This window comes from Bombyx mandarina, chromosome 16 (assembly GCF_030267445.1).
Source record: "Bombyx mandarina strain Sakado chromosome 16, ASM3026744v2".
Classification (NCBI taxonomy): domain Eukaryota; kingdom Metazoa; phylum Arthropoda; class Insecta; order Lepidoptera; family Bombycidae; genus Bombyx; species Bombyx mandarina.
The window spans coordinates 8,642,678-8,667,412 of NC_143222.1; the positions used below are offsets into that span (position 1 = coordinate 8,642,678).

The following is a 24,735-nucleotide window of genomic DNA, read 5'->3' on the forward strand; positions in this document are numbered from 1 at the left end:
GGGTGTTGACGCGCCTAGTCGGGAGAGGGATGCTCAGCGTGGTGTTCGGAGGGCGACCCCTTTTGAAGAGCACCGCTGTGCTTTTCGTGGGGTTGATGTCGATGCGCCACTTCCGGAACCACTGTCCCATGGTGGTAGCTGCCATAGATTATACACTTAATATATTTGAGATAGATGCGCAACTCTCATTTTTATTTTTGCTTTAGTTAGAGCCCAGGACAGCAGGCGTCGCTGCTGTCGATTATTAATCTCCCTACCCCCCACCAGGTGGCTTTTTTAGTAATTTTAATATTTTTTATAATTAACTCTCTTTATGAAAAAATCTTATCGTTTAGAATCGCTGAAATTCCCGGTAGTACTTATGAAATATTAAAGAACGTTTGATTGTGTTCAGCATTCTAATCGATAAGACCTTTTCATACAGAGAGAAAACAGTTTTTTTAAATAAAAAGCTGTAATTCTCTGTAAGCTATTTAATTTCCCTATATTACAAACAATTTACTGTTAAAAGATAGTATGAACGTACAATTGTATAAAATTTCGAATAACAATAACTCCTCTAGATTAATCCTACTAGAGTACTTAATAACATTAAATCGAAAGTTATCTAAAAGTTAATTAAGTCTAGATAATCAAATCATTCAATGTCACTTAAGTCATTTGTGCGAAATATAAACATGTCAGCTTTCCATTACAAACATAGTAGACAATTTGAATTAAATTTAATAAATTTGTTTCTTAACTATAGCAGTTCTTGCTTAAAGTTGATCGTGACAGATCATGACCTTGTATGAAAATATTACATCTATAAACACTACCTATGCTTCGTCATACAATAATTGTCATTTATACTAGCATTGTAGAGATAATACACACACTAAAGTGAATACTAAATTATTCTTAGCATTCTTATAAACATTTAGAAATTTAAGAAACGATTAACCCACAATCATGTTCATAACATGTGACATTTTGTTCTGCACAAACGTTTTATTACATGATTTGAAAAACAAAAAATGTTTAAAAAATGTAATGATGATTTAAAGTACTCTTAAATATTGATAGTTTGTACTTAATGACGCTTATAGTAATCTTAGACATGATTACATTAGTTATACTTTTATTCCCTATCTAAATTATTTCTATTCTGACGTTTCTGATGCTTTAGCTTTGGTAATACTAGATGAAACAAACAGCAGATTGAAAGAAAATCATCTTAAAGTTAATTACATTCATTACAAACCATTAGTTTACATTTTGTTAAAAAAGAAACTGGTGTTCGTTACATGCAAATGAATTATAAACATACACATGCAAACATAAAATGTAAATTTATCTTTTAATCCAAATTAAATGTACACTAATATTACATCTAAATAATAGAAAGGGTTTCGAAAATTTTTATTGCACTCAACAGCAGACGAGCACGCAACCCGGCCCGTGATAAGTGGTCACCAGTGCTTATAAACTTCAGCAGTGCCATAGGGGTTGCTGTCTATCACTTAAGTTTTAATAAATTATTAATATACTCAGTCACAAGCATATTGATTTCACATAATGAAAATGTAAGAAACATAATCATGTTTGGGCATTTTCATTTATATCTGCTCATACAGAAAACACAACTTAGCAAATATATTCCACAGTAAATCTAAATAATTGCAAATAATGCTTTTAAAGACCGTTGACTTTTGATCATTAATTAAAATCATCTTCTCGTAGAATTTACAAAAGGTTATTTACAAAAATTTATATCAGTATTTTCATATATTACTAACTTACTAATTACAACTATTCAAACGTAATACTATAACTATAAGAACTAAACAACCTATTTTAAAACAAAATTGGCATCAATTTAGTTCTTATGAACTATTTCAATTATTAATTTATCAATTATAAACATATTTAAAAAAAATTAAGATCCCTTGAGAGTTCACGTTCCTTGCTGAATCAGTTTCTCTTCTGAAACGGAGAAACAAAGTATCTTAAGTATGTAACAAATATTGAAAAAATACGACCATGAAAAATTTAGTGTTAATGTAATCTTACTTACAAATTAATATATTACATAACACGTTCTGGTTCAAATATAGTGCATCAATATTTTCATGTTTCAGACATTTTAGTGCTCCTTATAATTTTTCCATAAAATTTTGTCATTATCAAACCTTTGTCTACAAAAATAAAAACATTATTTTATATTGGGTAGAAGGATGAACGTGGTCACAGGCCACTTGGTGTAACTTAGTTATCAAACACCAGGAAACAAAACGTGAATGCCATCATCTAACTTTGGATGTGAGATCAATTGTGCTGTATTTTATTTAAACAGGAAAGCATGACTGATTGATCATTCCAAAAAACTAGTTCGGGCCCACTTGACAATAAGCATATAATACGCTGAGTTGCAAAACATAAATACTTCCACCCACTCGAGACAATTTTATTATCTGAGGTGTGTGTGTGATAGTACGAGACTTAATACCGACTGTTTTGATCAAAACTTAACATATATGATAGCTAGGCAGCAGAAATAGGAAGGACCATTAGTTGGTGCTAATTCATTTAATTATATTATGAATAATAATTATGTTAGCAAATAATATACCGGGAAAATAGTGTAAACTCACCGTTATCAAGGCATCCGAAATAGCATTTCATTTTCGATCTTCGAGGCATGCTGATTTTTAATAATAAACATTCTGTAAGAAATGAAAATAGTTACACAGGCTTACGAAACGCTAACGAAGAAAAAAGTATTGGAGCCAAGTTATGTCTAAAGAGAATTCAAAACAGAGTTTCTCAATGTCTACTCGTCTAATATTCTCATAAAGCTAAAAGTTGCTCTAAATTAATACTACAACGTAAAATAACTCACACCAAGACCAAAAAAAAACGATTTAAAAAATTAAATCGTTACGACATTTTGAAAACTTTTTTTTTTTTTTGAGATTGTTTTACGGCCCTGGAATTTTGAAAACTTCAAAGCAGTGTTTCCACTTACGTTTTTTTTAACACATTTTACCCTAGTTTCTTTTGAATTTACCCTAAAATTTCCTAGACAACTTTCATAAATCCTTTATATGAGTCGACTATTATCAAAGCCGGCAATCTGACTTTTGGACAATGATTGGTAAATCAGAAAAACGAATTATTGACTTTATATTCCATTGGCAGTCACAAAACTCTTCGGAACGACATCTTAGATAAATAACAGGTTAACTATTAACCTTTATTTAATGCAGGTTTTGAACCGTATTCTTTGAAGGAGACGATTATATTCAAATAAATCTGTATTGACATATCAATAAATTTTTTTTGTCCAAATGCACAGATTGCCACCTTTGATAATAGACGACTCATATAGAAAGCGTAAATAAAATACAGAAAATAAACCACAGCATATTATTTAATGTAGGTATATATAATATAAACGCCCCCAGAAGATCATAGATCTATAGGATTAGAATTTTCAAGGAAGTCGACGCATTGCTTTTATATTCTTTTGCTGCACAACCTAACACTGTTCGGTTCTAAAATTGAGCAATTGTTTGCTGGCAAAGTTGGGAACTTTCTATGAAGCAAGCCGTTCAGGGTTTCATTAGAAAGCCTGTTTCTTTTGTCAGTTTTTAAATTTGAGAACACTGAATAATCTTTCCACCTCAGTCTTTGAAGAAGGAACTGCTAGCAAAAGTGAAATGACAATTACAAGGTTTTCGTAAATGAAATTACCATGATAATCTTTCATGGTACATGAAGTACCTGTATATTACAATACAAGTAAGTTCTGGTGACATCAACGAAAATAGGTAAATAAAAATTTGGCGGATTATACTTATTGGGATTCTGGGGAATCCCTAAGAAAAAGCAGTGGCTTAATCTATGATTTACTTTACTAGAGGGTTACTGTTGAATCAAACCTTTATAGTTTTTATACACAACTCTGTTTTATTCTTTGTCTTGTCAACTCGACTTAATGTCATTCTCTCTCCATAAAATAAAATGTTCATTGTTTTACTTTAATTATCGTTTATTTTAAAATTCACAACAGTTACTAGTATAGGCTTTGCTTTTTACCCCGAAATATCCTAAATCCTGGTATTTTTTAAATTGTCTTTATCATCCAAAATATCAGCTATTTTTCCCTAAAAAAGGGAGAATTCCCTAAAAGTGGAAGCACTGCTTCAAAGTACGCTACATTTTTTATTGAGTCAGAACTCATATCTGCCATCTAGTGAGTTTATTAGATCATTAATGCCTAAAAGTTACAAAAATGACGTCGCCACAGGAGTAAGATGACGCTAGTTGTATGTTATTTTCCTTTGTATGGGAGTTGCACCCCCCTGGTAGCTGCGGTCTGAAGTCGTCGATGAAGCAACGCCTTCTTCCTACACGAGTGGTAGATGGCGGTGTCATCGGCGAAGAGCGCCAGATGGGTCTCCGGAGACCGGGGTATATCATTGATATACAAACTGAATAGTAACGGGGAGAGGGCGGAGCCTTGCGGGACTCCGGCTGTGACGTGACGGGGCCGGGAACGCGTTCCCTCGACTCGATATCGGAACGAACGGTTCGACAAGTAGTCTCGTATGATGAGCACGAGTCTGTCTGGCACTCCCATGTTATACAGTTTGTATATCAAACCGTTGTGCCAGACTTTGTCGAACGCCTTCGCTATATCGAAGAAGAGGGCTCCTGTCGGAATGATGATTAAGCAAGAAAATTACGAGAACGTCTATGAACTGTGTAACATCTCGTCACCGCGAATCAGGAATTGTTGAATTTAAGTGCAGCGACATCTGTCGATAACAAACTAAATAGAAATAATTGTAAACCATCTTTTATAGTATGAGGTAGCGCCCTCTGTGAATTGATATTTTAATTTCACACGTATAATGTGTTCTATCTCATTCTCTTGCCGGCTGAATCCTATATACAATTATGTGTTTGTGTCTCTATGGACTTATTTTTTCGTTTCGTTTCATTTCGTTTCATCGAGTTTGAAATCACAACAAATCTAAAGAAGTTTTACTTCAAAAAAAAAGTACGCTCGTTCTAATCGCTGTTACTGCGCCAGATGGCGAGGCTGTAGTCCGGATGGCGCAGTCGGTGCGGCGGCTTGCACTTGTTGCGCGCGTAGTCCGCGTCGTCCGTGATCGTATCTGCCGAGGACGAGGAGGGCAGCGAGTGCGGCTGGACCGGGAGGGGCACCTCGAACTGCGGCTCCTCCGCGAGCGCCCAGATTATGTCGACCAGCAGCGGTTGACCTAGATTCTTTATTGCCTCTTGCCTCGCCACCTGTCACCATAGGAATGTTGAACAAATACTATAGTAGTACTTAATAAATATTCACGATTGAGTTTCACGGTGAAGAAATAACATCGTGTAATAAAAATCAAACCCGCAAAATTATAATTTGCGTAATTACTGGTGGTAGGACATTTCAGGAGTCCGCACGGGTACGTACCTCCACTCTGCCAATTTCTGCCGTGGAAAAGTAATGCGGCAGCCGTGTAACTATACTGAGACCTTAGAACTTATATCTCAAGGTGGGTGGCGCATTTATGTTGTAGATGTCTATGGGCTCCAGTAACCACTCAACACCAGGTGGGCTGTGAGCTCGTCCACTCATCTAAGCAATAAAAAAAAATCTAAGCGAGAGTTCGATATCGAATTATTTTCGCATCTCTGAACCCTATCGAACAATGACGTCACTGTATAACATTTAAACGATAATAACCTATTTACTTCTGAACAGATTTTAATTTTGTTTACGACGACCATCTCTGTATTTACGTTGTATTTTTCCATAATCAAGTAAATCGATATATAGAATTTTCAGCTGTACACTTGATACTTACAACCCCAAAATGGTGCACGATCATTTTAAGCGCGTATTCTTTGATGTCGGCCGCCTTCATCCTGTCCGCGACCTGAAGTATGGCGAGCACGTTCTCAGGGGACACGTTGCTCTGTAGATTGTGCTTGCAGAACACTTGGAGACGATTGTTTGTGAATCCTGTGCAATTAATACAATATATATAATAAACATTATATTGTAGAATTGGTAAGAACGGAACGTATGAAAAGAGTGTGGAATGGAACGTTAAGACACGAGTAAGAGAAAACACTAAGAAAGGGAAAAGAGAGTGACAGAGAAAAGCATGATGGCGAAGACGGTTGAATGAGCAAAACCTAAAAAAGTGTCAGTTAATTTTTTTATTATAATAACATCTGACATCTGAGATCTGAGATCGTCGTGGCCTAAAGGATAAGACGTCCGGTGCATTCGTGTTGAGCGATGCACCGGTGTTCGAATCCCGCAGGCAGGTACCAATTTTTCTAATGAAATACGTACTTAACAATTGTTCACGATTGACTTCCACGGTGAAGGAATAAATATCGTGTAATAAAAATCAAACCCGCAAAATTATAATTTGCGTAATTACTGGTGGTGGGACCTCTTGTGAGTCCGGACGGGTAGGTACCACCGCCCCGCCTATTTCTATTCTATTTTCTTTCGGTTTGAAGGGTGGGGCAGCCTTTGTTACTATACTGAGACCTTAGAACTTATATCTCAAGGTGTGTGGCGCATTTACGTTGTAGATGTCTATGGGTTCCAGTAACCACTTAACACCAGGTGGGCTGTGAGCTCGTCCACACATCTAGGCAATAAAAAAAAAACATTTTTGCATTTTTTTTGAAGATTTTGGAAGTGGACCATAGTAGTGCTATGATGCCATAGTTTTATTTTATTCGCCACGATTTTTTTTCTAAATTTATAAACACTCATCATTCTCCTGCCCTTCTCCCAGTCACCTGGGGTCGACGCATCAAGTCTTCTCCTTCCGTACTCCTTTATCATTTACCATTTCTTAGCTCACTTCCATCTTACACATATCGTCTTTCACGCAATCCTTCCATTTCTTCATAGATCTACTTCTTCTTCTTCTAAAGCCTTCTACATTTATAAACTATGTTATTTACCAATAGAGCATATACACAATGTTAAATATTATACGGTGGTAGATTCTGCGAAGCACGCCTCTTGCTAGGGTTCGTGTTAGCAACATCGTCAGGTTTGAGCCCCGTGAGCTCACCTACTAAAGTTAGGGTTACGCTGACATAGCCTCTCAAGGCTATCAGCTTAGGTAGGAAAAAAAAAAAAAAAACGTTAAATATAAATATAAATAAATACAGAAAATTTTATACTAATTAGTTTATTAATTATTTATAAATTTAATAGTTATATAATATTAAATATTTATATTTATAATTAAGAAAGTATGTTTTGCTTGTTTTCTCTTTGCCTCACTATTCAATATCTTTTTATTTATTGCTTAGATGGGTGGACGAGCACACAGCCTGCCTGGTGTTAAGTGGTAACTGGAGCCCATAGACACCAATAACGTAAATGCGCTACCCACCTTGAGATATGAGTTCTAAGGTCTCAGTATAGTTACAACGGGTGCCCCACCTTTCAAGCCGAAACACATTACTGCTTCATGGTAGACACAAGAGGTCCTAGCACCGGTAAGATTATCTATATTATGATGATATGTATATATTGAAATCTATGTATGTATTACAATTTCTAGTTTCCATAGTACCGGGTACTATGGAAACTACTTTGGGGACAGGTGAGCGGGTGTAATCTTTCAACAGTTATTTACCTTATTTAAGTGTAGGCCACTTACTAACCGTAATAAATGGGAGCTTGGAAGAGATATAGAGAGTCTTCTGTGGGCATGTTCGTGTCGCCGTAGTAGATGTAGCGCAGGAGAGAGTCGAACGCTGCCTCCGACGGAATTGTGTCGCATATCTGTATCTGTAATATGAAAATACAATTTAATTTTGTAATGATTATAATGTATGAATATCATTTGATGGGAATTCAACTCGTAGGAATCATATCTCTATGAAGCGTTCTTCCGTACACCGTATATTTTGCTTTTGTGTAAATGACTACAAAGACATCATAGCCTTAACTATCTACTTTAGGTATTTGAATGGAGTGAACATAATTAAATATGTAAATAAATATAAATATACATTTACTAACGATCACGCCACGTTAACTGGTCCCATGATAAATTCGTAAAGAATTTGTGTTACAGGTACGAGATAACGGAAGTAAATATAAGATTTTTATTATACACATACATATATATATAATATACGTCCCATAACCCTGGAAAAGACATTTTATATTTATCATACAAATATTTTCCCTTGGCGGGATTCGAACCCGCGACCCCTTGTGTAGTGACCATGTCACTTACCACTACACCAGACGACCATCTACATAGATCTTCCTTCAAATAATAGCTCGTCTGCTCTGGTCAACTTTTTATGATAGCCTTTATTTGTGACGTCATCAATAGCATGTAAACGCGCCGTTGTCACAGACTATCACACTGCCATTACTGGTGGTAGGATCTCTTGTGAGTCCGCAGGGATAGGTACCATTACTCCGCCTATTTCTGCCGTGAAGCAGTGATGTGTTTCGGTTTCAAGGGTGGGACAGCCGTGGTAACAGGTAAGAAAAAAAAAGTTGTCAACAGACCATCAGACTGCCAGTGGAAGCTAATTTAAAAAACATCTGAGCACTCATCTAAGTAAGCGTGGATCGAGTATGGAATAGTGTAGTGTTCGAACGTTATTAGAACTTGTAAGCAATTACATTGACGATGTTGTCTCGCGGCGAGAAGGAGCGGAACATGGCCTCGAAGTAGGCGGCGCGCGCGGCCAGGATGGAGCGGTGCGCGGGCCGCTCGTGCGACGCCGCCCGCAGCCGCACGTCGCTCAGCGCCGCGCCGCCCGCGCCCGCCAGCCCGCACATGTCCTGCTCCAGCGTCGTGCCTGCCGCACAACGCACACTCACTCGACACAACGCCTAAGGTTAACCAGGCGACAGCGGAACGCATCGTCGGTATTTCGATCAATTCATGACTGGGAAGCTCTACTGTAGTACTTCAATAATGCTACGCGTTGGGGTTCGGGATAAATAATATTCTATCGAAGTATAAATTACTACTGTATTAGAACACTTTAAAACTCGTAGTTCACTTCTTTCGCTTCGCTTCGGGTGATGTGTTCGCTGTTTTGCTTCGAGTAGTTCCGATTACTGACTGACTGCGTGCCATCTCTGCAACGCTTTTATAATAAGATACGAAGATTATTTTTTGTGCTAGCGCCCATCAATAAATATTAATAAATAAATATTTACTAACAATCACGCCACGTTAACTGGTCCCGTGATAAGTTCGTAAAGAACTTGTGTTACAGGTACCAGATAACGGAAATAAATGTAAGATTTTTATTATACACATACATATATTTAATATACATCCATAACCCTGGAAAAGACATTTATATTTATCATACAAATATCTCCCCTTGGCGGGATTCGAACCCGCGACCCCCTTGTGTAGTGACCATGTCACTTACCACTACACCAGAAGGCCGTTAAAAAGACCGAAGAGTCGTCGTACTTCCTTGTACGGGGACACGGAACGGGCCTCAGCGCAAACCTCTCTGCCCAGAAGCTCCCTGCCACTCAGGGCAAGAGTGAAGTAATGCAGAAGGGTATTTGAGGAGGGTTCGGTATGCGTGCTCGGTCGCAGTCTAACGCTTTTATAGTCGATACGACATCTCTAAAATCGTCGAGAAAATTCCTCACAAGTCGAGCACTTTCGATGCGTGCTTCCGATATCTGACAATAGATGGCGTTGTACTTCTCGAGCGTTCTAGATATTGCCAGATCTTTTAATGTTCGTTACGGCTATTCGGTGACAGATGGCGTTACTCTTATTGGTATTAAAAAATGCCCAAAGAATTAATTCATCTCAGAAGATTAATTCACAGGTTCGATAGGGCTCAGCTGTTATCTAGCGACGGTCGCGCTCCGGATCACCGCGAGAGACGTCATGAGGCTCCAGTCGCGTTCTCGTGTTAGTAGGATTTATTATTATAGCCCCAAAAATGTATCAAAATTGTAATCTTTTTTTTTTATTGCCTTTGTAGGCAGAAAAGCGTACGGCCCACCTGATGGTGTGTGGTTACCGTCGCCCATGGACTTCAGCAACGCCCGAGGCAGAGCCAAGCCGCTGTCTATATTGTATTCGAGTGACGTCACGTCACGTATAACTATTACTAAGAAGCGCTAAAATTAGTTTTCGTTATATACCCGTGATCTCATCGTCAGAGTCGTGCGGGGCTGCCTGTTTGGACGACGGCTGCTGCCGCCTCCTGATCACCTCCACCATCAAGCTCTGCTCCAGCTGTTCGAATTCAGGCGACATCACGATGGGCGTGAAGTTGTAGTCTTTCACTACGAACCTGCAATTATTGTAAAATGTAAAACCTTAAATAATTAAAGAAGGTTTATTCAATCTGTATTCGTCTACTGTGTATCCGAATGACATATCGTCTTCGCGCATTAAAACTGTATAATATCAAAACTTACTAATTTTACACGAGAGTTCTTAAAAGGCTTAACATGTGATATTTTTAATATTAATCATCTTTGCAACATTTATTTTTTATTTTTTACCAGTTACATTATCTGTCTTTTAAAGTAAGATAAAATTATGTATTAATTTTGTTAATAGTAGTCAAAGTATAGGTAAACAAAAAAAAAACAAAAACTGAACTACGCTCTTTTGACAGTAATTATGACAAAAATACTGGTGATACCAAATGATTCCGCATATTAACTCAATTTTGAATATTTTTAGAAATTGTACACTTTTAATGCGAAAAGACGATATAAAAAATAACTTTCAATACAAACAATCGAAGAAAACAAATTTAAATACATTCACATTTTCGAACGATATATTGTTTTTAATTTCGTACTAAAAAAGAACAACTTGTATTAACTTCATACAGATGTTTTGTGCGCGCCTCACAGTTAATACTGCGTAGTACATTCAGAGATATTGGATATAAGCAAAGGAGCTACCGTATAGTTGTAAATACATTCACATTTACAAAGGATATATTACTTTTAATTTCGTTCTAAAAAAGAGCACCCTGTATTAACTTTATACAGATGTTTTGTGCGGGCCTCACAGTTAATACTGCGTAGTAAATTCAGAGATATTGGATATAAGCAAAGGAGCTACCGTATAGTTGTAAAGATATATCAATTAAGTTAGACATACTGAAATATGTCGTTATACAATATACAGATTTCAATTGTTTTTACTTTGTATACAGATTTTTAAATCCATTATTTTCTAATAGTAAATTATGTAAATTTTTATGATGCAATTGATTTGTGCATTAAACATTAAAGGAGAAAATCTTCTTCTTTGTTTACCTTAGCCCACTATGTGGGTTCAGTACACCAAATTTTTCTATTCCATTCTCCTCCAGCAGCCGTCATCCCGACACTCACTTCTTTTTTTAAAAATATATGTTATACCTTGGTAACTAAGACCTTTAAGTCATGTCTTATTTTAATTTATATTCTGATTTTTATGAAAAATGACAATATGGAATGAAATGGAGATGATTAATTTGAGACATTAATCAACTGGGATGAAATTAAATGAAATGAAATGAGATGATATAGGATGAAATATAATCTCAGTAAAATGGCGGTCATTTACTGAGACTTTTTCAGTGGACTTTTTGGAGGATCCCGATATCCCGATTTCCCACATTTGTGTACTTTCACAGATATGAAACAGTTAATAAACCACTGTTATTATACATTTAAACCTAAAGAAACACTAAATAGACAAAATAAAACAAATCACATAACTTCACTCCTCGCATTCCCGCCAAAAAATCACACTCATTCCTCTTTCTCTCATATCGTCATTCACACACTCCATATAGATGAATAAGAATCGACCGAATAAGACATAGGTTTTATTCGGTCGACCTCTTCCGTCTTTACATTTTTTTTAAAGGAGGAAATAAATCATTTTTTTATTGCCCGTGTAGGCAGACGAGCATACGGCCCACCTGATCGTGAGTGGTTACCGTCGCCCATAGACTTCAGCAATGCCAGGGGGAGAGCCAAGCCGCTCTGCCTAGTGTTATTATTATAATTTCTGACCTGAGACAATACTCCTTGATGCAGTGCAGCGCGGCGTGGTGCGCGGCGTGCAGCGCCTGCAGCACGTTGGTGGCGCACAGGTTGGCGCGCAGGAAGCGGGCGCACAGGCCGCGCAGCCGCGGGATGCTCAGCCGCAGCGCCAGCCGCAGCACCTCCATCACCAGCAGGATCGTGGCCGGCGACGCGGGGTCCTCGTCTGGAATTTTCAAATCTAATTATGGTTTTTTTAAGGGATTTTATGACCTGGTAACTAAAGCCTTTAAGTCATGTCTTATTTTAATTTATATTCTTATTTTTATGAAAAACTAGCTGACCCGGCAGACTTCGTAGTGCCTCAATCGATAAATAAAATACCTACGATTTGTGTTTATAATAAACTTTAATGAAAGAAAAGGGACCCGTCCGACGGGGGACACATCAAAGGAAAAACAAAATTATTATTTTTATTTAGTTCCGAACATTTTCATATTTATCTACCTTTTAAACATTCCCTGGACTTCCACGAATAATCCAAGACCAAAATTAGCCAAATCGGTCCAGCCGTTCTCGAGTTTTAGCAAGATTAACCGAACAGCAATTCATTTTTATATATAGAGATATGATAATATGGAGTGAAATGAAATGAATTTAAGATGATTAATTTAAGACATTAAAATGTTTGTGAAGTGTACTAAGTGTTGAATACAGTTTTTAGTTGTACTTTGGTGGAATTTTATTTATCCTGAACCCCAGCCTGTAACAGTATGTTTTGTAGTCGAGTTCGCCTTTTTTTAATTGTATTATAGATTATACTACTTTTTAAGTCTGTACACACGTACGTAGCATTGAATCCCGTAATAAATGGGGAAAAAGGGGAACGGGGGTGACTGAAAATCTACTTTGAACCGCATTAGCTGAGCCACCTCCTTTTGTCTTTTTATTTTTCTTTTCCTTTAATTATCTAAATGTATTAATTTGGATCTGTGTACAATAAATTATTTTATTATTATTATTATTTAAAATTTTCTATATTCTTCTTCTGAGGATTCTGATCGGTACAGTCGTTTCGGACATTCCGGTCAACAAACGGACGGAAAAATATCATTTTTAATAATCGTATAGATTTTGGTAATTTCACTTTTCTTCACGGACTTCAATGGACACCCATTATGGGTGTTAGGGATAAAACTTCAGAATGAATCTTCAAGTTGAGACGTGTGGTGAAAGTTTGACTTTGTTGTAAAGCGAATGTTCCACTATTGAAACTGCAAGCCAAGGGTGCTTCGCATCAGAAATATTGGCAAGTCGCCCTAGCGGCAACTGTAGGCATACGTTCCAACTCCACACAAATTTGAGTTAACTTTTACGATATCGAGAACGTTACAAAACTCGCACCAAGCACACTGCAGCACGTTCTTATTCACTGAATTTTCAATGTACTTATCGATATCTTTAATTTCAGTTTACCAAAACGACACACAAAAAATTTATAATAATTTACTATGATTTATTTCGAAGATTCAATTTACATAGCAGTAAATATTTTAACGATGGTGGCCTAAGTATGAGGGGACATCTGGCTATTTCACTCGCACGTCCGCACTCGTCGCCAGTGACGTCACAAGCCGCAAAACAAACCAGATGTTACTCTTCTGACATGTAAGAGTTTTTAGAAGATAATTGAAGTGAAACTTCTAATGTGACTTCCATCAAGGTTGCGTTAATAGCTTAGCGCTACCATACTAGAAATAGACAGAGCGAGAGTGAATGCGTGGCATTCGAACGTATGCGCGTAGTATACCTGGTACAGGCCAGCGCGAGCGTTAGCAACGAGTAGCGTCCAATATTTTAATGAAGTATTTAAAAAATATATATATTATGTATTTATTTTTTATCTATAATTTATAATGCTGAAATTGTCGCATCTTTTATACACAGCATTTCTTATTACAAGAGCAATCTGATTTAAGGATGAAAAATGAAGAAAACCACAATACTACACATTGAAAAAGAAGTTTCACTTCATTCACGTGCACCAAGTTGCACGCGCACCGTTTTTTTTTTGTTAACAAGCACCCAAATTTCTTTACATACCCTTCTCTGTGGGATCAATCCTATCCGTGTATATGTAGTCGAGTACCATATTGAACGCCTCTGGTGTGGCCTCGGTGAGTGTTACAGTGAGCTGCGGCGGGGAATCGTACGAATACGGATTGGAGGCCGCCTCTTCGCCGGATTCTATCTTACTCAATAGTTCCTCACGGGCTTCCCTGATGAAACAAGTCATATTAACCAATAATCTATACATATAAATAAAATGAGAGTGTCTGTTTGTAGTATTGAAACAACCGCTTTTTACTACATGCATATGAATATATATACGGTACATACACCAAAATAAAATACAATTTTTGAGTGTCTGTTTGTTGCGGCTAATCTCTGGAACGACTGGACCGATTTTGATGAGACTTTCACTAATAGGTAGTTTATGATATAAGGAGTAACTTACTACTACTTTTTTTAGACTAACTTCGCCCCGCGGCGTCACCCGCAGTTATTGTCGTACCGCGCGTAACATGGCGGGCTTCGCTTATCAATAATAAAATTTAATGTTTCCGAAGCGCTTCGCTTCCATATTCCAATATTTATGTATTACTAGCGAGTAATACATAAATATTGGAATATGGAATATCATGGAATATTTGTAAGGTGATTTAGTCCGATGAGCATTACTTAATTTTATAGTGTAACTTGATGTACATAATAATATGTGCATACTGTGTTGCTTTTATTTTTGGTCCAACATTAAATTTCTAAATTTCTCTTCTCTGTTCATTTTCTACTTATATGTGATTTTGATGGTGGAAACATGTTTGGTTCTTGTTGAGCTATTTTTTTTAAATATTATTGTTTCTACTGTACCGTTGGTTTCCCAAATAAATAAATAAACATCATTAAGATCTGAAATGAATATCCTTTATCTCATACTAACTGAACAAAGTGAACTTCAACGAATGATAACGCAAAATACACAAAAGAAAAGATTTAAAAGACAATATTTAGGCAAAAATTAGCATTTTATTGTAAAAGTACAAAGTTTCAATTTTTATTTATTTATTTAAGTAGGCACATTTAAAAAGTTATTTTAAAAAGCTATTGATCTATATATATAACAGACAACAAACGGTTTTTCAAATGAATGAATATGTACATGGCAACACGAATATATTTTTTAAATCAATACATTTAATTTTCATAAACTAATAAATAAAATGAGTGTGCTATTAACTAACTAAGTTTATTATTATTATGTATTACTAGCTGACCCGGCAAACGTTGTTTTGAACTTATTGTAAGTGTGTAAGGATGTGGTAAATGAGTGAAAGAAGCATGTAGAGCTGTGAACAATGAGGGAATATAAAAATAACAAAACCTCATTCAACCACATAATGCCTCATTATAACAAAAAAAAATTTGTCCAAAAAATTAAAAATAAATGTTAGGGGTGGACAACTCTTATCACTTAGGGGTAAGAAAAATAGATAGTAGCCGATTCTCAGATCTAATGATGATGCATATAAAATTTCATAAAAATCGGTCAAACCGTTTCAGAGGGGTATGATAACTAACACTGTGACACGAGAATTTTATATATAAGATATTATTAGTGCGACTAACTTTATTTTGGTCCTGAGGTACTGAGACCTGGCAGCCAGCATGGCTTGGTGCGCTAGTACTGGTGTCTGTTCGTCTCCGACCAGTAACGTTACGTCGCAGAACTGCTGCGACTTCAGAATGCGACCGAAGTCCTCGTGCAAGGTGCAGCGAGGGTAGTCGGATAGCTGTGAACAAAATCGGGGTCAACGAACGCGTGTTACCTGCCCTTGACACTGAGGGTACACGAATATGAACTTGTAACAATAATGCCTGAGTTTTTATTGGGTAGGTGGGCTAACTAAAAAATTCATTCGGGTGTTTATCTGTGCGCCTGTACAACAAAATCCCACAAGATGTTCAGAACCTACATATACATAGGTTTAAGAAAACTATTAAAGAACATCTGTGCAATAAAGCTTACTATAAAGTCAATGATTATCTAGAAGATTGCACAAAGTGAGAATGAGTTGCTCGCTCCGGGCATTTCAATATTGTAATAATTGTTATGTTATTATACTCATGTAAAAATGAGTATTTAAAAAAATCTAATATTAAAAAAATAATCTCATATTTAAAAAAAAAAAAACATGCCCGCTGAGTTTCTTGTCAGTTCTTCTCAGGACGGAGGCTAGTTCTTGTGAATTGGCCGTAGTTCTTTTGACGTTCAACAACTATGTAGTTTTATTTATGTTGAATAATTTTTTTTTGATTTGATTTGATTTGAACGACCCACTTTTTTTTCGGGCATGGGTCCGAACCTCCTATGAGGTCTAGGGGGTATGTGGAACTTGGCGGTCTGCAGATGTTGAGAGCAGACCGCGGGCTCAAGGATGTTTTAGGGCCCTACCCACCAAACGACTCCCGTTGCACTCTCTCACCCGACGTCCGATCTCAGCTCGAAGTCAGAGCTCAGGGCAACACTACACCAGACTCGCGGCGTCACCCCTAGGACGCTCGATCGACGGGTCGCGATAATCAAAGACTCTACGTCGGCCGACTCGGTACCGAAGCCGGACGGACAGGCCGCCCCAGGCGATGCCGCTGGTGTTCCGGAATACCCAAGTGATCACCTGGGCTCTTAGACGTCACAAGGAGCATGTCGCCACCCACTTAAGCTTTGAGACATGAGTTCTAACCAGCAGAGCCCGCGGTTCTACGGCATATACGTCCAGCTAACTGCCACTTCAATTTCCCTTCTGTTCTTATATAATCAATAAATTGTAAATGCTTATAAAATTTTAAAAATATACGTTTATATATGTAGGGCGGCGGAATAACGAGAAATGGATATCACTTTATTTATTTTTTATTTTTTACACACAAAAAACAACAACATAATCACTTTTACATCTGACCATCACCACACACACTAATCTCCTTTTTTTCTGACTACCTACTAACTTTGACTGCCCATCCACAATTTTGGGTTGTCAGAATTTAAATTAATATTAAATTCTAAAAATACTCCACACGGCCGTCCTGGTTTATCATCTGACCCAGATTAATAGTTTTCTTCACATAAATGTTAAAAGGTGAGTTCGCTCTACCTGAAATCGAAACAGTTCTCCGCTTCTAACGTTGTTATCGACAGTGCCACCGAAGATGTACAAGGCGTCGCCCACGACAGCGCCCGCGTGGAACAGTCGCCCTGATGGTATTTGCGAATCGGGAGCCGGATTTACGACTGACCTGGTAATGTATTCAGTTATATTTACTAACGAAGAAGAAGAGGTCATGGACTGCTATGGATACCAATGAGGGACCACGTCACTGGACATCACTGTTAAAATTATCATTGCAACCGCAGCGTGCGTAAGACCAACAGTGCCAAATTTAAAACAAATGTTCCAAGAATTTTCGTAGGAGTGAGACATTGAAATAATTTTATCATTGATTGGTTCCCTGTTTGTGGAACCGTAAATGACTAATTAATTGAAGTAATTTACGTGGAAATGACTGATATTACTGAGATGCCTTAGATTGATTATGATATTTCAAGCGGTATTCAGCATCGGAATTGATTGTTAAGTAAATATAAATTGACTTCCAAAATATTGGGGTCTTCAAGGTACAGTTTTGATCGCAAGTGGAGTACAAGTGTCACATCTGAATCTTTCGTTTTTTTTAATTTGTTTTAAATATGGTAATTTATAAACATAAAACAAAAAACAGCATTAAAAGATTTTGATCGGCATACAAAGATTTTGTTTGCAATTAAAAAAATCAGGCAGCAACCCTTGTTCCGCAAATAATTTTGATAATGGTCAAAAATTAAATCATAAATAGGCAGCTCACAATAACATGAGTTTGCACAATAAACATTCAGTCCGCAAAATAGGTATTTCATCAGCAAGATTTCACGATTGATCAGCAGAGAAAACATGTCTATATGCAGTATGTTTGATTGGTATGCATATTTAAAATATGGCAAGCAAAATAATCAATAATTAGATTATGTTTTTTTTTCTACCTAAGCTGATGGTCTAGAGAAACCATATCAGCGTAACCTTAACTAGTAGGTGAGCTCACGGGGCTCAAACCTGACGATGTTGCTAAAACGATCCAAAGCAAGAGCCGTGCTTCGCAGAATCTACCAGCGGATCGGAAACGCGACCCACTGAGAAGATCCGACGAGAAACTCAGTGGGCTGTATCTGTGGGTTAATTTACTCGCCGAGCCCTTCGTCGCAAGCGACGGGTTTGACGAGAACGATGACCGGTGCTTGAGGTACCTAAAAGCACCGTTAGTGGATCGGGAGGATCCGAAATGATGCGTTTTTGTTAAAGAAATGCCAATGTACGATAAAAGTGCGCGGAGTACGAGAGGCGCGTGACACGAGGAGCCAATCGCGTTCGAGTATAGTCATTCGATTATCATGTGGCAATTATTAGCAGTCAAATTGCAGTGGTAACAACGTGTTTTAAAGAGATTTGTGTGTTTTTTGCTACTTAATTATTTTATATTTTATAATTTATCTCAATTGTATTTGATAAGAATAAAAAAATTTTTTACTAATTCTTCTATACTTAAATAATATATACCCAAAGGAGAGTAAATAAATTAAATAATCTTTGTAAGGAATGCGCCCATTTTGCGTATGACAAGTATTGATACTTTTATATGCAGCTCAAAATGGTTTTTTTGCTTACCCTCTGAGTGTTTACCAAAATTTTATTAAACATGAGCAGTTCATTGCAGCTTATATAATTAATATGCTGTACAAAAATAATTACAGCCATCCAGAATGAAATAAATTTCTGATTGATTTTGAAATGTTTGCTGGCCATGAGTTGCTGATCAATTAGCTATGTCTGCTCACAAAAATTCGAATGCCAAGCTAACCATTTAAATAACACCCAAAAATTATGTGAAGAGAAATTTTAGGGTATGAAATAAAATCTGGTTGTTTACTGAGACTTTTTCAGTGAACTTTTTTGGTGAACCCGAGAAGCTATAGCCAAGAGGTTTGTTTCATTTTTACAGATACTAAATTTTATTACATATTTAAACCTGAAAACATACTCAAAATTAACACACGAATTAACATTCGACCCAACTTCACTCCTTGCGTTCCCGCCAAAGAGTCCATCTGAATTTTTAAAAGATATGCAAAGGTTTGTCTATTGCCTGGCATATAATTTTTTTTAACACGTTGACTGCCATGTAGGTCGCTGGTGTCCTACGCAGCCCACTAAAGTAATGTCAATTCCTGTTACTAAAGCGCCTGGATTGCCCAACTTTGCCTTCTTTTGTTTGTTAATGTATCTTCGGATTCGTCTCTCCTAGAGTCTAATAGATATTCCAGTGCCTTGGTAAGAAGATCCAAGATAGAAATCGACTTAATTACTTCACTTGACTACATGGTAGTCAATGTGTTAATCAGCAAATACAATCGTTGTTCTGATACAATACGGATGGGACTTACCAAATCTGCGTATCGAGATCGTAACAGTGCAAATCGGCGGGCAACGTGTTATCGGCTGCCCCCCCAAACACGTACAGATGTCGCCCGTGCGCCGCCATTACGTGCCCGTAGCGCCGCGCCGGGGCCGGCCCCGCACACCTCAGCAGATGCTCCGTACACACCCTGGTCCAACTAAAACAACCGAACAATTTTTATTGACAGCAAAGACAAATGTGCTTAATCGACTTCGAATGAAAATGAAATTTTTTTTTTGCTTCGTTGGTTAGACGGGCTTTGAGCTGGTGTTAAGTGGTTACTGGAACCCATAGACATTTACAACGTAAATGCGCCACCCACCTTGAGAAGTTCTAAGGTCTTAAGTATAGTTACAACGGCTGCCCCACCCTTCAAACCGAAACGCATTACTGCTTCACGGCAGAAACAGGCAGGGTGGTGGTGCCCACCCGCGCGGACTCACAAGAGTTCCTACCACCAGTAATTACGCAAATTATAATTTTGCGGGTTTTATTTTTATTACACGATGTTATTCCTTCACCGTGGAAGTCAATCGTGAGCATTTGTTGAATACGTATTTCATTAGAAAAATTGGTACCCGCCTGCGGCATTCGAACACCGCTGCATCGCTCAACACGAATGGACCGGACGTCGTATCCTTTTAGACCACGACGACTTAAAAAAATCTCTACGAAATTTCTAAAAATAAAAAAGTTCTCATTTCGGATTGGATTTTGTTAACCCCTGTTTTGACAATCATTTGCAACTCTTTTAAATGCAGTATCCTAAGGCTGATATAATGATAGTAATTAGTAAATTAACACGTGTGTGAATATCATATATCATTCTGACCAATCATCATATGTTATTGATTTTCCGTATGGACACAGTGGTGTCCACGATTGGTGGGCTAGGCCATTAGTTAACAAAAGATTTGTTAATGACGTTCGTAATAACTTTCATGGTATTGGGATTTAAGCAACTTTTTTATCTCTGTAGACTAATAAAAAAAACCAAGAATTTTAGGTGCTCAAAGGTCCAAGCCATTGTTTTAAGCCGGCCTTAGTATTTGAGTTGCTACTATTAGACAGAATACGTTCACTTTTATATCAGTACAGTCAACAGTCAAAGTCAACTGACAAGAAGTGCCATAGTGTTTTGTAGTCGGACTTCATGAAATTTGAAAAAAAATGCATTATGATACGAAGTCACAGCTTATATGGGCGACTGAAGTCATTAAGCATCACAACGTGGAAGCTGCTACCCAACTTGAAAAAGGGGTCTAAGTTTCAATTATATTACGTAACGGCGGTCCCGCCTGAAAAACCAGAATGTATGATTTCTTACAATATGCAATATGGCACAACACCAACCACTAAACTATTATACTATTATAGCTTTTGCCCGCGACTCCGTCAGCGTGGAATAATTACTTTGGCATAACGCTAAAAAAATTTAGCATAATTTTCTACATAAAATGAAGGGGGGGTCCACTTGTATTGGGTCTTACCGTGATGTTATAGCCTATAGCCTTCCTCAATAAATGGACTATCTAACACTGAAATAATTTATCAAATCGGATCAGTTGTTCCTGAGATTTGCACGTTCAAACAAACAAACAAACTCTTCAGCTTTATAATATTAGTATAGATATAGTGTTATTAAAATACTATGGGTTATGTAATAAAAAAATTGCATTTTAAATTTAACTTACATGCGACTTTCAAAGTCGAATTGGAAAAGGGCATTGGTAATCTTAGCACCACTTTGTCCGCTGAATACAAACATCTTCCCTCGAGCAACAGCCACAGGAAAGTTGCAACATGTGGGAGGGCATTCACCTTTCTGTTCCACTTTTTCCCATTGATGAGTTTCACCCTAGACATGAATCAACTGTGAATATATTCAACCAATCATTTGCATCATTGAACATTGCCATAGAAATACATGATTTAAATTTCCAAATTTTTATATTCTTTTGTTATTATTATAATAGCTTTCCCGACCTTCTGTTGTATCATTTCAAATAATGATGATCACAAACATATTTTAGGCAATGTTAACATTCAAAAAGTGTATTACATACCACTAAATCGATAGTCCACATGTCGTTAAGACGGGCATTCCCATCATAACCTGCAAAGATCCACAGCTTGTCATCATATACAGCAGCTCCGTGTGCTGATCTTGGTACCGGCTCCCTACACAAATAATTCAAAATTTTACTATCTTAAACTTAAAAGTTTAGGAATAAGGGCATGCATGATTTCAACTTTATGGATTACAATTTATACAATTCAAATTCTAATTGGATAATACATGATACGTTAAATATTCTTTGAATGAGGTTTGTTTAAGTAATATATTAAGGTCTTGAAATAGAGATCAAAGAAATAGTATTGGACAGAGTTCAGGATTTAATTTTATATGTTCAATATTATCTTACTGGTCCCATATGTAGCCATAACACGACACTGGCAGAAAATGCTGAAATCATCGGCAGATTGCCATTAAAAAAAAAAAAAACCTTACTGTCCAGTAAACTTCCACCGCACCCATTGTGCATTCTGGAACTTGTACTCAAAGAGATCATTTTTGTTTGTTAGATTCGAGTTTGCCAGTATATCACCAGTGTAGCCTCCAAACACAAACATTGATGAACGATGTACCTAAAAATCAAACAAAGAGAATGAAACTCTTTTCAAAACAAAAATTAAGGGTCACAAAATAATAACTTTATTTAGGCATTCATTATTAATTTCAAACATGTTTAAGCTGTCAGGAAACGGCAAAGATCCTTTTCCTTCTATTCAGTCAAAGCTAAACTATTATTAGAACTCAATGCTTAGGTGACAGAAAAAAGAGATTAACATAAACAGAGCATGGCAAGTAATAGTGATAACCATCAAAAATCGAATATATCTCTTTATTTATACATATCCTGAGAGTATATAAACATGCATAATCAATTTAACGGTAGACAGCGGCTTGGCTCTGCCCCTGGCATTGCTGAAGTCCATGGGCGACGGTAACCACTCACCATCAGGTGGGCCGTTTGCTCGCCTGCCTACAAAGGCTTAAGTAGCTACTGACTTATTTTATTGCCCTTGTAGGCAGTCGAGCATACGGCCCACCTGACGGTGAGTGGTTACCGTCGCCCATGGACTTCAGCAATGCCAGGGGCAGAGCCAAGCCGCTGAATTGACAATAAAAAAATTGGAATTAAAGTAAAGAGAATATATAATACTAAAAATGCTAATCTTTCTCTCTATATATTGAGGTCTATGGCCCAATTTCAACAATTAGGTGAACATTCATATAAGTTATTCTGCTTCAAACATATTAAAATAAGCTAATATAAGCTAATTATGTGTTCATCTAATCCTTAAGATAATTTATCATTAACAATAAAACAGAAACTTACCACAGCTGAATGATGATATCTTGGGGCTGGAGGTATACCCATACAGCCCATTTTAGTCCATGATTTCTCTCTTATATCAAACCTGATCAGATCATTCAACATTGACTTTCCATTGTCACCTCCAAACACATATATTGCATCTTTATAAGCGATTGCTGTGTGTTTGCTACGCCTAAAAAATATTATTTTATATACTCTTTAAGGAGTACATAGTTTTATACAAAGTGACACTTACTTTAGAGGTTGAAATATAAATACACAATTTAATAATAAGCACAAGTATTAAGTTAAATAAGTTGTTTCCTGATCTATTATAATTTTTATATGAACAATGTCACATACTTGGCACCCACAAATTCATAGCATTCAGACATGCGTTTCCATTTGTGAACAGTCTCAAAGGGTCCAAACTCCATTCGTAGGCTAATATCCAGTTCATTTGGGTTCCGTAGTTGTTCTGTTATCATCTTTGCAATGTTCTGCATTTTGATTTCTCCTGAAAGATTTGAGTATTTTTAACACTACAGTCAATCTTGTAGAAGCTGTTAAATCGTTAGTGAAAGCAATGAAACTAAATGAGTCCATGAAATGTATCCTAGTATATCAGAGCAAGCGGAAATTGAGAAAATCAGAACATATATGTATAGATCCAGCTAAACACATGTTACGGTTTCCCGAAAAAACATTACAGAAACAATCTGAAAATAAACTACGTGAAATAGGTCGCCGGAAAAATGTAGTTTAATGAGTCAGTGACTTCAGCTCGAAGACACGATTGTGGTAAACTTACTTCCGTCTGATTTCGACGTACACTTTAGATGTTTGATTTTAAATGGAAAAACGGAAAGTAAATAGTGTTTAGGGCAGCAGATTCAAATTTAGTTTTTTTTAAGTAACGAATAACTACAATCAATAGGTGGGTAACTACATATAATGGTTATTAAACGGCATTTAAAATTATTATAACTACACACATATTCCATTTCAAATTCTTAAGATAGGTTTTAGACACAAGTTTAATATTCGATGTGTACGTTTATTTATAGAGAAAATTCTATTAAATGTAATTAATTCTTACAGATCATTCCTTTTTAAATTTTCGATTTCATTTCTTCGTAATTACTAGAAAAAGTAAGTGTTAGCTATACATTAACTTAGTAGCTAAATTTTAATTTTCCACAACAAAAGTAGACACAGCGGCATTATATTTGTCGAATTTAAATAGCGAAGGGAACGAAGCTCTTACAGTCCAATCATTTTTGGCATAGCTTTTTGAAAAGAGAAATATTTTTTAACTCCCGAAGTAAAATTCAGAGAAATAAAATTTCTTAATGCATTTGGTATCATATATTTTGTTAAATAGGAACTCAAAATTGGAGAATCTATGTCACTAATTAGAGTTTGTTATTAATAGCCTTTTCATGGTTCTTGGCTAGCAGACACTCGGACATACGATTGTCCTCTGGATAGTCTATCCGAGTCTGTCGTCAAGCAGACCCTTTCCCTGCAGCCGATTGGTTAGTTTAAAGAGATCGACAAAATCAAAGTACTTTATTAACTCCAGTCACTTTAGCGGACCTTCTTTGCGGAACCAGTGCTAACATAATTTGTATTCTTGAATCAAACAATATTAAGTAAAATATTACATAATAGTCGAGTGAATATCATAGATAATCCTTG

At 36.7% G+C, this 24,735-nt stretch overlaps 1 protein-coding gene and 1 long non-coding RNA gene across 3 annotated transcripts; both read right to left on the reverse strand.

Moving 5' to 3' along the window:
- Window positions 1-458: 458 nt before the first annotated feature.
- LOC149501326 (uncharacterized) lies at window positions 459-2,997 on the reverse strand. Its single transcript, XR_016324395.1, has 4 exons — window positions 2,882-2,997; window positions 2,634-2,705; window positions 2,057-2,177; window positions 459-1,965 (listed from the first exon to the last, which is right to left on the reverse strand). It is a non-coding gene; the product is annotated as an uncharacterized LOC149501326 (long non-coding RNA).
- A 1,845-nt stretch (window positions 2,998-4,842) lies between these two features.
- LOC114250383 (Leucine zipper like transcription regulator 1) lies at window positions 4,843-24,272 on the reverse strand. 2 transcript variants are annotated; one of them, XM_028184238.2, is made up of 16 exons: window positions 24,134-24,272; window positions 23,398-23,551; window positions 23,056-23,227; window positions 22,164-22,300; window positions 21,718-21,832; window positions 21,346-21,509; window positions 19,638-19,808; window positions 17,260-17,401; window positions 15,734-15,897; window positions 14,150-14,325; window positions 12,077-12,272; window positions 10,193-10,344; window positions 8,687-8,865; window positions 7,705-7,831; window positions 5,865-6,022; window positions 4,843-5,301 (listed from the first exon to the last, which is right to left on the reverse strand). In XM_028184238.2, exons 2-16 carry the CDS (start codon window positions 23,538-23,540, stop codon window positions 5,059-5,061), a joined length of 2,439 nt encoding a protein of 812 aa, XP_028040039.2. In that variant the 5' UTR covers window positions 23,541-23,551; window positions 24,134-24,272; the 3' UTR covers window positions 4,843-5,058. The 2 variants fall into 2 exon arrangements, with proteins under 2 accessions (XP_028040039.2, XP_028040041.2); XM_028184240.2 differs by lacking the exon at window positions 24,134-24,272 and adding an exon at window positions 23,846-23,983.
- Between the last annotated feature and the right edge of the window lie 463 nt (window positions 24,273-24,735).